The sequence below is a fragment of the Phaenicophaeus curvirostris genome, chromosome 7 (genome assembly GCF_032191515.1).
Source record: "Phaenicophaeus curvirostris isolate KB17595 chromosome 7, BPBGC_Pcur_1.0, whole genome shotgun sequence".
Lineage (NCBI taxonomy): Eukaryota > Metazoa > Chordata > Aves > Cuculiformes > Cuculidae > Phaenicophaeus > Phaenicophaeus curvirostris.
The window spans coordinates 1,681,248-1,695,627 of record NC_091398.1 but is presented as its reverse complement, the minus strand read 5'-3'; the positions used below and the strand labels follow the sequence as shown (position 1 = coordinate 1,695,627).

General features: G+C 48.2%; 2 protein-coding genes across 8 annotated transcripts in view; both read left to right on the top strand.

The window, feature by feature from the left end:
- The window catches only part of LANCL1 (LanC like glutathione S-transferase 1), a 94,007-nt gene that overhangs the window by 76,490 nt on the left and 3,137 nt on the right, over positions 1-14,380 (top strand). The gene's annotated exons all lie outside the window — the stretch shown is intronic.
- The window catches only part of KANSL1L (KAT8 regulatory NSL complex subunit 1 like), a 64,605-nt gene continuing 50,441 nt past the window's right edge, over positions 217-14,380 (top strand). For 3 of the 7 annotated variants that reach the window (XM_069860592.1, XM_069860595.1, XM_069860593.1), the window contains exons 1-2: positions 217-262; positions 8,812-9,929. In XM_069860592.1, the coding sequence (XP_069716693.1) occupies positions 8,842-9,929 (1,088 nt within the window). In that variant the 5' untranslated portion in view covers positions 217-262; positions 8,812-8,841. The remainder of the gene's footprint in view (positions 263-8,811; positions 9,930-14,380) is intronic. The other 4 variants (XR_011337702.1, XM_069860596.1, XM_069860590.1 and 1 more) reach the window with 2 other exon arrangements.

Here is a 14,380-nt window from a genome sequence, read left to right as displayed (position 1 = left end):
CCCCGCCCCCTTGCTCGCATCCGATTGGCCCCTCGGCGGCGCGGCCGCGCCCCGCGCTCGCAGCTGATTGGCCGCCTCCCCCTCTTCCCCCCCCGAGGCCCCGCCCCCTCGTCCCCGCGTGCAGGCGCCGCCCCGCCGGGCGCGCTGCGCTTTAGCTGGGCGCGGACTCTTCAACCGCCTCAGAGGGCGCCGCGCCGCGCGGGCGGGAGGCGGCGGCAGCAGCGGCGGCGCCGCCGCGGACAGGAGGCTCGGCGGGAGGCAGGCAAGCGGCGGGGCGGGCGGCGGGAGAAGGTGGCGGGGCGGGAGAGGAGCGGGGGGCGGTGAGGGGAAGGCGCGGGTGTCGGCGGGGGAAGCGGGGGAGGGGGTTGTTGGTTCCCGCGGCGGGAGCGGCGGCGGCGCTGAGGCGCATGCGCGAGGGGGGCGGGGGGGAGGGGTAATGGCGGGGGCGAGGGGGCGGGGCCGCCTCACATGCCAGCGGGGATCCCCTCCGGGCCACGCCCCCTCCGGGCGCTGTCTCGTCCTGTGTCCTTATAGAATCACGGGACGGTTTGGGTTGGAAGGGACCTCAAAGCCCATCTAGTCCCACCCCTGCCACGGGCAGGGACACCTCCCACTGGATCAGGGGCTCCAAGCCCCATCCAACCTGGCCTTGAACCCCTCCAGGGATGGGGCAGCCACCCCTGCTCTGGGCAGCCTGGGCCAGGGCCTCCCCACCCTCACAGCAAAACATTTCTTGCTAAAATCTCATCTCAATCTCCCCTCTTTCCGTTTCAAACCCTTCCCCCTCGTCCTCTCCCTGCCCTCCCTGATCCAGAGCCCCTCCCTGGCTTCCTTGGAGCCCCTTTCAGCCCTGGAAGCTGCTCTACGGTCTCCTCCCAGCCTTCTCTTCTCCCGGCTGAACAACCCCAACTCTCTCAGCCTGTCCCTGACAGAGATACTCAGAGAGTGACAGAGCATCTTCATTAGGCAGGAAAAGCTTCTGTTTGTTGATTCAAAGTAAATCTGGTTCGTGTAGAATCATACAGTCGCTTGGTTGGAAAAGACCTCTGAGATCGTTGAGTCCAACTGTACCTGTCCACTGCTGAACCAGATCCCCAGACACCTCATCTGCGGGTCTTATAAACACCTCCAGGGGTGGGGGACTCCACTGCTTCCGTGGGCTTGTGCTCCAGTGCTAATAGTATGAGGAGTAACTGTTTTAAGCTGAAAGAGGAAAGATTGAGATGAGATATTAGGAAGAAATGTTTTTTTGTGAGGGTGGTGGGTTTTGGCCCCCTCACTGCAAGAAGTACCTGAGGGACTGGAGCGCGTCCAGGGGTCCTCATGGAGCTGGGAAGGGGCTGGAGAACAAGTCTTACGAGGAGCAGCTGAGGGAGCTGGGGTCGTTTACCCTGGAGAAGGGGAGGCTGAGGAGAGACCTAATCGCTCTCTGCAGCTCCCTGAAAGGATGTTTGAGTGGCTGGGCTCTTCTCCCAAGTAACTAATGATGGGATGAGAGGAAATGGCCTCAAGTCACACCACGGGGGGTTCAGATTGGATATCAGGAAAAAATTTCTTCACCAAAAGGGTTCTCAGGGCCTGGCAGAGGCTGCCCAGGGAGGTGATGGAGTCCCCATCCCTGGAGGCATTTAAAATATGGGCAGATGAGGTGCTTGGGGATCTGGTATGGTTAGACTTGATGATTTCATTGCCTTTTCCCACTAAGAAGTTCTAGGATTCTGTTGTTGTGCGCCCTGCTAAAAAGTTTTTCCCAATATTATAAGCCCCCTTGAAGTGTTGAAATGCTGCTCTAAGATCTTTTTGGAGTCTTCTCTTCTTGAGGCTGAACAACCCCAACTCTCTCAGCCTCTCTTCATAGAGAGTCCTCTGTATTTGCTCCAACAGCTCCATGTCCCACCTGTGCTTAGGGCTCCAGAGCAAGATGCTCTTTGTAATGCACAGGTTAATAAGTGGATAGAAAGCTTCAGACTGCATTGTTGTGTCTAAATTTTTATATCTCTTTGTAATTCCTGAGTTAAAACTCCTCTCTGATAACTGAGCTGGACTGATTGCCACAGATTGCTCTGCCTTCCAGTGACCCTGTCTAAGCTGCTTCCCTGGCTGCAGAATCCATAGAATGTTGGTAGGGACCCACAAGGGCTGTCGAGTCCAGGTCTTCTCCCTGCACAGAACATTCACACCGTGGGGCTGCAGGCGTATTGTCAGACCTATTCTGTTTTAGATAAAGTAGATAGCAAAGCTATCTACAGCAGCTCAGCTGCAGGTGTCTCTCAGCCTTCCCTGGGATCTCCCGTGTGATCCAAAGCAAGCCTCATCCCTGTTTGCAAAAAGCATTTCCCTGAAGAAAACGTAGCAGTGAGTGAGGCACTGGATACTCCTCTGCCATGGGGACCAAAGTAACCAGCTTAAAAAAGAAGAGAATCCAAGTGACAACAATCTGCTGTTTGTCAAAGGGTAGTGATGTCGTTTTTGTGCTTAATTTAATAAATCTGAAACATTAAACTGGCTGAAGCATGGTTATAATGCTCGTAGATGTACCGCCTCTGAGTCTGGGTGCCTGAGGGCTCTCCTTCCTTACTGGTCCACGTTGTGAAATCCTGTCCGTGTTCTGGGGACTTTAAATTCCAGTCGTTTTGATTGACCCAAGAGCAGAATGGATCTAAAAGCATTGCGCTTCTTTATATCTGAGAGATGCACAACCTACTCACAGAGGCCCCTGCACTGCACAGGGGGGTCAAGTTTAGCAGCGTGTGTTAAAAATGACTTCACATGTTTTGTTACAAACGCATTATATTAGAGACTGATCAGGAATTAGTTAATGATGTGGTGACAGACTTGGAAATAACGTATGATTCCCTCTTCAGAAGCAGTTATGAGCAAGGAGAAAACCAACCCTTTTTCAGAGATTTTTTTTTGTTGTTTTTTTCATAAATGAATCCTAATGGATCCCACTCAAAGCCCTTTTTGATGGTTTTTAGTGATTAAAACTGTTTGGATGATCTGTCTTAAACTGAATTCTTTTACTGTTCAGAGAGATCCTCTTTATGTGTCTCTGTGCTTTGCTTTTTAATTGAAGAGGAGGAATTTGCGCTTCTGTCTTCTGGGGAGTGCAAACCCCGGGGCTGGCAGTGTTATCTGTATAAAACCGCCTGCGCAGTGAGCGCTGCGGAAAGCTGAGACTCCCCACATAATCCTGTTTGGGTTTTGTTTGCCAGCCTATTAATAGAACAAAATACTAAAATGCTTAAATACTCGTCACGAGGAACCTGGCTGCTTTTGAACTGAAGACAAAAGCTGCCTCCTGTGATGTTGGTTTTTTTTTTTTTTTTGCTTAAAGGCTGGTCCCAGGTGTGTTGAGTGTGGACTTCTTTCCTTTCCTACTCCTAATCAGGACATACCCAGTGGGACCAGTATCTCCTTTGCGGTCATTGCTGTGAAGTATTGTGTGAGAAAATGCTGATGAGCTATTGAGCTGCTCTCTCTGTTCTTAGAAGCCATTAGGATCCTTCAAGTGTTGGGAAAAGGAGGAGAGGTAGGTGAGGGGTACAGGGCTCGGAGAAGCCGCCCCAAGTCAGCTCCCGCGCTCTCGTGTTGGGAAAAGGAGGAGAGGTAGGTGAGGGGTACAGGGCTTGGAGAAGCCGCCCCAAGTCAGCTCCCGCGCTCTCGTGTTGGGAAAAGGAGGAGAGGTAGGTGAGGGGTACAGGGCTTGGAGAAGCCGCCCCAAGTCAGCTCCCGCGCTCTCGGTGCAGCGGAGGCTCTCGCTGCCGGCGGTGCTGCAGCAGCCCCTGTCTGCCAGAGCGACGCTTTATTTTTGTCCAGCGATTAGCGGGAAGGCTGTCCAAGAGGAGCTGGGGATTACAGGGCAAACAACACAGAGCTGTAGGGAGCCAGGTTCTGCCGCTTGTGTTGTAGGCGGATCAGAGTTGCTCACGCAGCTGCTGTCTCCTCTGCAGGTTTTCTCCAAGAGGCCGTAAAGAAGGTTGAAGTACAGTATTTTTAGATATCCTTGCTGAGCCTCCTTTTGGGTGTTTCACCAGATGCTGCCTACTGCCTGTGACTTTGCTTTCCTTTTGAAATGCCTTCTAGGCAAAGAACAAACATTGGAAGTTCGCTTATCAGAAACACTGTGGATCTATGAACAAACTGGAAGCAGCTGTATTAATTTGAAATGTTATTTCTAGGCCCTTGAATTTGAAAACAAACCAAAACAAACAGTAAATGTAAAAATCTCCCCCTGGTCTCCAGGAACATTGCTGGTAACCAGCAAGTTTCAGGTGCTTGGGATGAGGAGAGAGCCCTCACGCCCAGGGAATGTTTTAACTGAAACCAAAGTGATTGCAAACAAAAAGCCCACTAAAAGGCAAAGCAATCCTCTCTCCTCTGAGCAGAAATCCCCCCAAAACATTGTGTAATGAAAGCGATGGCGTTGTGCAAGGAGAGGAAGAGTCAAAAAGTGAAAGAACTCTAAACAAAACCTGGGAAGGGAACGTTGCCCTGCGTGCAGGCTGGGCTGTGGCTGGCCCTCTTGTGTTTATCTTAACAGGGCACCGCTGGTTACCAACACGAACCCATGAGTTGCAGGATTTAGAGTATTTCTGTTGAGGAAATGGCTTTAGGAATAAGCAGAGGTGGCAGGAGGAGAGGAGCAGGTCACTGGGGGATGAGGGGCCCTAGATGCGGGGAGAGAAGCAGCAGGGTGTGGGTTGGGGAGAGCCAGGGCTGGGGCAAACTCTGATTCCAGCCTATAGGCTGGACATTAGGAAAAAATTCTTCACAGAAAGGGTCATTGGGAACTGGAACGGGCTGCCCAGGGAGGGGGTTGAGTCATCTTCCCTGGAGGGGTTTAAGGGACGGGTGGACGAGGTGCTAAGGGACATGGTTTAGTGTTTGATAGGAATGGTTGGACTCATGGTCTGGTGGGTCTCTTCCAACCTGGTTATTCTCTGATTCTATGACAACTAAGGCATTAGGGGAGGGGAGGCATGAAGTCGCTTTAAACATCACTTGCTGCACTGTGCGTGTCTGGTGCTTGTTTCTTCCCTTCCCTAGTATTTATTTTATGCCTGCTTTTCTTTTGCAATATGTTTTTCAAGTGGAGTGCGTGTTGAGCAGATGAAAAAGCAAACTGCTTGCCAGTTTAGTAGCATTTCAGCTGTTTTGGTTGTGAAACCTCAAGTAGTACACAATGGAAAGAATCCCTGAAATGGTTTACCTGTGACAAAAAAAGCTTTGCCCGGAATGAAAACGCAGCCTCTTCCTGAATACCATGCTGCAGTACTCGCCTTCCACCCTCCTTTCCCCCCCCCCCCGCCAGGAGATAATAGGTTTGGCTCTGGAAACTCACTTCCAATAAGGGTGGAGTGAAATGATTTTTGCTGCTTTCTGCCAAACTGAAATACAATCTGTCGAAATGAAAATTAAACAATTCTTGTGGAGCCAGGCACTGGTTGCCTTTGATTTTTTTGCAGCTGATACTTTGTTTTACTTCTATACTTCTGTGTTTATGAGAAACTCCCAGGACAGTACCAGCTTTTATAAAGGTATTTTTATGTCAGGAACACACCTGAAGTGTCTCACACGACTGTCTTCGGGGCAGAAACATGGTGTGAAGTCTGCCAGTTGCCAGATAGGGGTTCATTGAGCCATTTCTCTCTTCAAAAGCATTTTATTTGTTTTTTTTTAGCTGTGTTGTAATTTGAACGTCTTCTGTCAGGAACTCCCACTTAGTTAGTGGTTTGTCAGCCCTCTTCAGTTTAATGTTTGTGGCTCAATTTGAGGGTGCTTCAATTTCTTTCCCCTAAAAGAGGGGAGGAAAAAGTTCCCCAAACTCAAAAAAACCCTTAAAATAATTTGTTAATGGTATTCATTGCCATTTAGGAAATTTGAAACTGTATAGAAGGGTCTGTAGTGTTGGAGGGGATGTGGTCAGGTTAAAACACAGCACTGAAAATGCTTTGCTGCGATTTTTTTGAATAGCCCCCATCCTCACATGGGTGTGAGATGTGTATGTCCAGCGGCTCCACTGTATGTGGACACGTCCTGGCTTTGAGGATTAACAGTCTGTGGCTGTTACATAGCTGGGCTAAGGAAGGCAGAGGGTAAAGCTGGAGCAGTTCATAGAATCATAGAATAACCAGGTTGGAAGAGACCCACCGGATCATCGAGTCCAACCATTCCTATCAAACACTAACCCATGCCCCTTAGCACCTCGTCCACCCATCCCTTAAACCCCTCCAGGGAAGGGGACTCAACCCCCTCCCTGGGCAGCCTGTTCCAGTTCCTAGTGACCCTTTCTGTGAAGAATTTTTTCCTAATGTCCAGCCTGACCCTCCCCTGGTGGAGCTTGAGGCCATTCCCTCTCGTCCTGTCCCCTGTCCCTTGGGAGAAGAGCCCAGCTCCCTCCTCTCCACAACCTCCTTTCAGGTAGTTGTAGAGAGCAATGAGGTCTCCCCTCAGCCTCCTCTTCTCCAGGCTAAACACCCCCAGCTCTCTCAGCCGCTCCTCATAAGGCCTGTTCTCCAGCCCCCCAAGTTCTAAACCTATGGCTGTAGATATTGGGCTGACAGCGTTCTGAGAGCTTCTTGGGGGCAAATCTAACATGGCGACCCCTGTGAGTTCGTAGTTACCCCACAGAGAAAGGGTGGGCTCCAGTTCTCTCCCCTAGATATTTTAGCCAGGCTAAATCCCTTTGAGATATTCGCTCTATGCGAGAGCTGAGGAGTCTTAGGTGTCTGAATCTATGCTCCTTTAGACTTCAAAATGCTGTTAGCAGTGTGGAAAGCCACAAAGCCATGAGGCAGCCAGATGGTGCGAGCATTCCGGATCACCTGAGCCCTTGTGATGTGGGGCTTTAGCTCCCATCAGTGCATTTCCCTGTCCAGGCCCACTAACGGGGCTCTTACTGAACCTTTGGCCTGAATTCCTCTGTAGTCTGAAGGTACCGGCTCATTGTGGAATCATTTATTATGATTTTTAATAGCATCATCAGCATGAGGGCCACCAAACCTGGTCCCAGTGGTGCTCGAGTAGGTGATACATAGAAATGAAAACCTCATGGCTGAGGTGTATGTGGAGCAGTGGGAAGTGGATAAAGCTTATGGGGAGTGCTGGGCAGTACTGAAGCATGTGGCTCTTTGTGTTTTTCTTCTGGTTTTGAGGGGTAAGGAGAAGGTGTCCAGAGTTTAAGGCACGGGTGGAGGAGGTGCTGAGGGACATGGTTTAGTGTTTGATAGGAATGGTTGGACTCGATGATCCGGTGGGTCTCTTCCAACCTGGTGATTCTATGATTCTACGATTCTCAGCCTCTTAGGTTTCCACCGCTCCCTTTAATGTTTGCACCTTAAGTGTTAAACCTCGACTTATAAACAGGCCAAGGCTTCAGACGGGGAGTTTGCATTTCTTAAGATCCATATGTGGCAGTCTCAGAATCCTTGACCCCGTATGGGATCTGCGCATTGAAAATTGCTGAGCGAGGCAGTTGCTGTGGAGATCAAAGGAACTGAAGACATTAAAAGCAGGGCAGGGGAAATGCTGCTCAGCCCCAACCGGGTAAACGGAGAATTGACTGCGGAATTACTGTGCTACGCTCACTTTTGTTACTACTCCCTTGTTGTTCCTGGGTTTGTCTCTAGCTCCTTAAGGAAGGCCTGACAGCAGCTTATCTTTCAGGCTTTTAGGCCACCTTCAATTAAATCTTTCATTGGGTTTATTTAACCCCTTCCTAAGCAGAGCTGACAGCACAGTGTGAGGCAGTGATTCCTGCTCCGCAGGCTGTGGCGCAGACGCAGGGAATGCTGGCAGCAGAGCTGCTGACAAGAAATGATGGTTCCCAAACTTTATTCCTGAAGCTTAGAAACCCTTTGTCTAAGCTATGGCAAGCCACAGGTGAAAGAGGTTGTGAAGGAAAACTGTTTGTCTTTACTCAAATTGTTATCAAAGAATATTGTGTTTGTATTGTGCAGGCAGTGCCTAAATAAAGAGCTGGATACAAAGGCAGAGGAAGGACTTTGTAGGAAACATTAACAGTTTACTGGTTTTGAAGCATTAGCTTTGATGATTGGTTTCTAGCGCGTGTTTCTGAGAATATGCAATAAATTAATTAATCAATTGCTTACTTTATAGAGATTTACGTCAAGTACATTTCTTCCAGTAATGCCTCTGAGAGTATTTCAGAGTGTTTCATCATGTGGTAGGTGTTCTGCTTTGCTGAGCTTGTCATAGGCAGCTCCCATATCTGTGATACTATTGGTGTTGACTCATTTAAGTAAAAAAAAAAAAATACTCAAATGAAACAAAAAAGCAGCTCAAAAAGTAACTTGTCTCCAGAGCAGGTTAAAATAAAATCCAGCCGGAGTTCTGGAGGGGGAGTGCGTAGAGATGCGTCTGTTCGTGTGTGTGTGTATGTGTACATATACATAGACTCGCAGAGGTATTTTGAAACACATCCCTCCAGACTTGTGGCATGTGGTCGTTTTTCAGTCTGGGCAAGGTGAGATGACAATGGGGAACTTTGGGAGTCTGATTTCTCAGGCTGCTGGGAGCACAAATGCAGGGAGGTAGGAGCGCTTACTCCCCTGAGAGATAATGGCTTGCGTTGCACACGGAGCAACCTCTGAATGCTACAAAAGGGAAAGCAGGAAGGATGTACTTGTCTGACTTGGGAGGGTGTGTAGTTTATCTTTGTACTTTAGATAATGTCCTTTTTTAATGGAATATTTGAACAATGTTGAAAGAATGAAATATATGACAGAGCCGTTGTATTGTTGTGTGTCATGAAAATGAGAAAATTTACCTGGCCCGTGTTATTTTCAGGTTTGCTGTAAACTACCTGCCGTAGCTATAATGACACCAGCCCTCAGAGAGGCAGCAGCAAAAGGTCATGGTATCCACTTGTCACCTTCTTTGTCCTCTAGAGCTATGGAGTCTGATACAGCTTTGTGCATGGAAAATTCCAGAGCAGTGGAAGAGAAGATGAAAGAGGACTCCATCGCACAGATTACTTGCTCAGTCCTGGGGTTCCCCACTGCTGAGCCCAACCTCAGGAATGATATCTTCAGCGTGCAGCATTTTGGTTCTCCACCATCCTCCAAGCACTATCAGTCTGTCTTGTTAATGAGTAGGAATTCTGCCTTTAGCAACAGAGCCGGTAAGCAAACGAAAGCGGGAGAGCCCGACTGCTCCAGGATGAGGAATTCATTACCTAACGGTGCTGACACATCGTTCGGTCTGATCAGTCATTCGGAATCTGAGCAACAGGCCAAAGGGGAAACCTTTACAGAGACCACATCTCCGAATCTGGCAGACACGCAGAGACTTTTGGATTCAAGTGTAACTGAATCCAGCAACGCAGAGGAAATGCAGCTTTTAAATGGTAAATGGTACAAGAAGAATGGGTTTTTGGGTAGGGCGTTGGAAGTCTGCACTGGAGCAGTAAAAGGGGATTTATTGCACCAAATTCTTCAAGGGCCTTCGGAAGGGATTTTGAGCTGCACCCCGGAGGAGGTGTACGCTCGCTTACTGCAGTGTGTCACTAAGCAACAAATGGAAATCAGTCGCGCCAAAAGAACTCAGAAACGTTTACAAATGCTCCTGGCAAAGCATGTTATCAAACACTGTGATCAGCAGCTGAAATGCTTTGTGAAACATCAGCTACAAAGAATGAAGGTTTTCCACGAGCCAGCCAGGTTTCTGAGCAGCGGCTCCCTCAGGTGCACGGGAGGTTGGCCAGAAAACACTACAACTACTTTGGAGAGTAGTTCGAGTGCGGATGTACAGAATGGAGTTAGCGTTGCACCTGGTGAAATCCGAGGGTTTGCACTTTTTACCGGCGGGCTGCTGTCTCGCGTGGAGAGGGACCTGGACTCTGACGCAACGTGTAGCAGCTCAGATGAAGACGGTGAGGAACAGACTGTAAGAACAACTGTGGAAGCGTAAGTGTTAAATTCCTGCTAGACTCACGTGCTTCGTGCTTATAAATCAAGGTGGAAGGGTCTAGACCTGCAGATTCCTTCTGGTGGGAATAACCTTGCTCAATAGATAGCCCTCCTGGAACCAGCAGGGCTGCCTGCGTGAGCAGGGTTTGGTGGGGCAGGCAGAAAGGCAGAGCTGCTCCTAACAGCAGCGTAGTTTGCAGCCACTTCAGTAGCCTGTTAAGAGACTGTACTGCACTCTATCAGTTTGCATTATATTATTACTGCTAATTACTTAAAACTCAGATGGTGCTGTAATACAAATAGCGACAGCAGTGCTGTAGATTGTCTTTTTGGCCAGCATGAAAACAATTCTAATTTTATTATGGAGTTATTGAGGTCAATGTTAGGATCTTGAAATCCACTGTGATGTGATAAAAGAGTAGGAGTGTTCCTCTGATGCAGGGGTCAAGCCGTCTAGTATTTGGAGGTTGTATAGTGAAAATGTTTAGTTCTTCAAGTTATAGATTAAAAAAAATGTTATATTTCCTTCCTGAAGTTGTTTTGCTGCTGTGAAGGAAGCCGGAGTGATAGGTTTATTGTTGCTGGTATCTTTTTCAAGAAGAACCAGGGGGAAATTAATATCATTAATACTGCCTTGAACGGACAGGGATCCTGTCGGTACAAATCATTGTACTTCAGAAGGCAGTGGTGGGTAAGAGCAGCAGACGGTAATGTTCTTCCCCGAGGGACGTACAGCCTCTTCTTTCTGTTCTTTTTTTTCCCCTACCCTGCTACGCCACTAACACAACCTCTTTGGTCAAGAAAGTTTAGAAAGCAGTGAAAGGGTGGCTGCTTTCCCCTCCCTGCAGCTGGAGAGAGCAGAGTATGTTGTAAGATCTGCTGGGATGTGCTGGTCAGGGCAGTGACACACGGAATCGAGCTTCACACGACGCAGCAGCTTGGCAGGAGCTCTGCAGCACCTGCATTTCTAGCATTTGAAGTCAGGATTGGTTTTGTGTTTCCTGATTTCTTTTTATCCTTTCTGCTGCTAGGGAACGTCTAGAAAGCATTAGGAGTGACACTGGCGTTTGGGGAAAAATTGAACTGAATATTTAAATCATAGATTTCTTGGTCTGTTTCTTGAAAAATTTGATGTGCAGAAGAAATCGGGGAAGCTTTGCCTTAAATTGAGAGTTGTGCTCTGTTACCTGTTCATGGCTTCAGTTAGGGCAGCTTCCAGGTAGGGTAGTTGTATCAAATCCCTGCTGCGTTTTAACTCTGTGGGCCTGGAAAACAGAGAGGAGAAGTGCAAAGTAAAAACTACTTTTTTTTTTTTTCTCTAACATATTGTCAGAATGGTCCACCCAGAGCATATTGACTTGCCAGCTAAGTCAGGATCACCTTAAGTATTTGAGTTTGCAAAAGAATTCTTCTCTTTTTGAAATATGTTAATGAAAAAACAGCATTTTGGACCCTTCCCAGCGTAGGAGAATCTGCGTTCTTCTCCTAGCTGATAAGTTTGAGCTTCTGAGTAATAGCTCTGCCTCCAGGATTCTTATCTCATGATTACAGGAACTGGAAGAGAAAAACTGATGAGAAACTATTTATTCTCACAGGGCAGTTGGTAATGTAGGACTTGGACCAATGTTCTGTGCGAGGGTTTCCTTTTCTTCTTCTTGCCAGGGACAGTTGAGTTTCTAACTCTGCCTGCCAGTCCTTTACCTTTATTTCTTCTTGTGGCTTCTGCATTCCTTACATTATCTTTCCATTGGAGGCTTGCACAGTGTGTTTTGTTGCACCGAGAGGATTATTGAGTACAGAAACCCTCCCTTTGGCTCAGGAAATTCCCGGCTGCTGCCGCTGGAGCTGCTCCCACCACGCCTGCCCTGTTGTGAGCCTGGCATCTTGGCCTCTGCTGATTGGTAGGAGCTGACTCAGTGCAACCCTTTATTTATGGGTTGTTTTTTTCCTCTCTTTTTGATGTCCTCCCTGCTGCATAGCGGCGGTGAGAGGGTTGGCAGTGTGCACTAGCCAAGGCCTCGCTGCGTCGGCACTGCAGGAGTCCCTGGTGTTGGAACGGTGCTGCTGGGCCACCCAGCTCAGAGTTAACGTATTGCCTGATCACGCTGAAGTCTTTGTGTGCATAGGCTGAGGCAACACTGGAATTAACATTGCAGCAAGCGCAGGCTGTCTGTTATTTGAATTTGTCATGATCTTCGGGTTGGAATGCTTTTCCTCATTTTTCCTGTTTCTCTAAGGTTTGTCCTTGGAGCTAAACGGCTGCACTTTTTCCTCTAGCTGACAAAGGTAAATCAGTTGTTCAGCATCGCAGCAGTTCTACCACTCTGAAGCTCTTTGGATTGCCTTTCACCTGGATAAAAGAAACAAACACAGTTCACATCCTTTTTTAGTTCTGCTAAGAAATTTCTTTGAAATGCCTTTCTTTCCTAGGGAATCAAATCTTGGTGCTCCCCTGAAACTTGGATGATGGGGGTGAGAGAATGCTCCTTTCCTCACCTGTGACTTGTTTCTCCATAGTCAAGACTTTTACTGACCTGGGCAGACACTTCCTCTGTGATATCCTTCATAATACCGAAATGCAGGTGTTAAAAGGTTCTGTTAGGGCAGCGATGAGTAGGAAGAACATTTGGATTTGGCCCGTATTGCAGTGTTCTGATTGCATTTAACCAGAGGTTGTAATCACGCCTAGGCCAGTGTCATGTCTGATGTGCTTTTGATCCTCTTCTTGGGGGAGGAGGAGTCAATCCAGTGTGCAAGGGAGAGGAACCTGCCCTTACTCTGTTTACCTGACAACAGTCTGTTTCCCATCAGGAGGAAGAAGTTGATTCTGGCTCCAATTCTTCACAGCAGAAAAAAAACTGGAGCTATTCTTAGCATTTTGAAGCTGTTTATTCTCATTATCCTGAACAGAGTTTTGCCCGATGAGTGTTGACGTAAGAGCTGTATCTCAGTGCTTTGTGTCTCAACTGTCTCTATCCATCTATTTCAATACCTTTCTTGTTCAGTTGCAAAGAACTGTTATGAGATATTTCAACCATTCTCCTGCCTCGTGCGTTCCGTAGGTGCTGTCCTTGGCAATCATCATCCCTGGTCTGCTGGTGATGGCAATTCTTCACAGTATTTACTGAACTTCCCTTGTTCCTAGAGTAACTGGAAAGCCTCATCTCATTTCTAGAGCTTCATCAAAACATATTTGCTCCTTTGAGTATTTGATAAAGCGAAATAGGAAGAAACCAGTTGGTTCTTTGGGGAATTTTGTCATCTTGCTGCTCATGCCAGCTCATGAATATCTTTAACCTGCCTGTTTTCATGGGAGGTTTCTTATGCAGAGCACCAAATTCCCATCTGTAACTTGTAGTGCCTTCCAGTACCGTTCCGGTCGTTGGGTGGAGGAGGTTCCCTGGACACCACGCAGGGGCTGTGGAACAGTAGCACTTCTCTCTGGTGTCCCAAAGGCAGGTGTTTGGTGCTGTTCACCAGCTCCCTGCTAGGCGCTAGCAACCAAAGTGGACAGAGGGCCCCAGGAGGCCATCACAAAGCTGGCCATGAGTACTTCCTTCAGGACTTGCACCTAACATGGACCGCTTGAAACACAACATAGACAATGTTTCACCAGCTGGCTTTACTGGGAACTTACAGTAAAATCCTAGAATGGTTTGGGTTGGAAGGGACCTCAAAGCCCATCCAACTACAACCCCCTGCCATGAGTGGGGACACCTCTTCCTGGATCAGGGGGCTCCAAGCCCCAGCCAGCCTGGCCTTGAACACCTCCAAACTTATTGGTCTTCCGTTTAGTTCATTAAGATGGAAGATTAGCCATAGGAATGGTCACAAATCTCAAACAAGGTGAATTGGGAGGGGGTGTGAGTTCAAAGTTTTTCCAGCAATGCAGCTCTGCTCTACGAGCTCCGTGTTGTGCCTTCCAGGCCATCTCCACATCCCTTCCCATGTCTTTTGTGTGTGTTCCTGCTGTGGTTGGAAGTTCTGGCTGTTTACCGTGTACCACAAAGCTGATGCTGAGGTGATTATTTGGGAAACCTTTAAAGCTGCAGGGTACAGAGTTGTTCTCCATGCACTATGTGTGCTCTTCCAGAGTCAGGAGATGCCTCACTGGGGTTCTGGGAGGGCCCCACTGCTTGCTCCGTTCAGCAGCCATACTTGTACCTGATTGACTGGAGACAAAAGCAGCTTACGAGAGTTTTTTTGGCAAAACAAGTAGCTCTGTCTATGCCTGAGCAGCCCTGTGCCCCATCCTCCTTCCTTTCACATCACTTGGTGGAGTTTTTCCCTTCTGAACTATTTTCCTGCTTTTCCTCTGCTTTCTGAAAGACACATTTTACTGATTATCCCAGGCAACCTCAGTGTTGATGAAGAAACCCTGGTATATTTTTCAGTGTCCACAGGGTTTATCATGCCTGGAAACCTTCATAAGGAATGTACAGAGATAG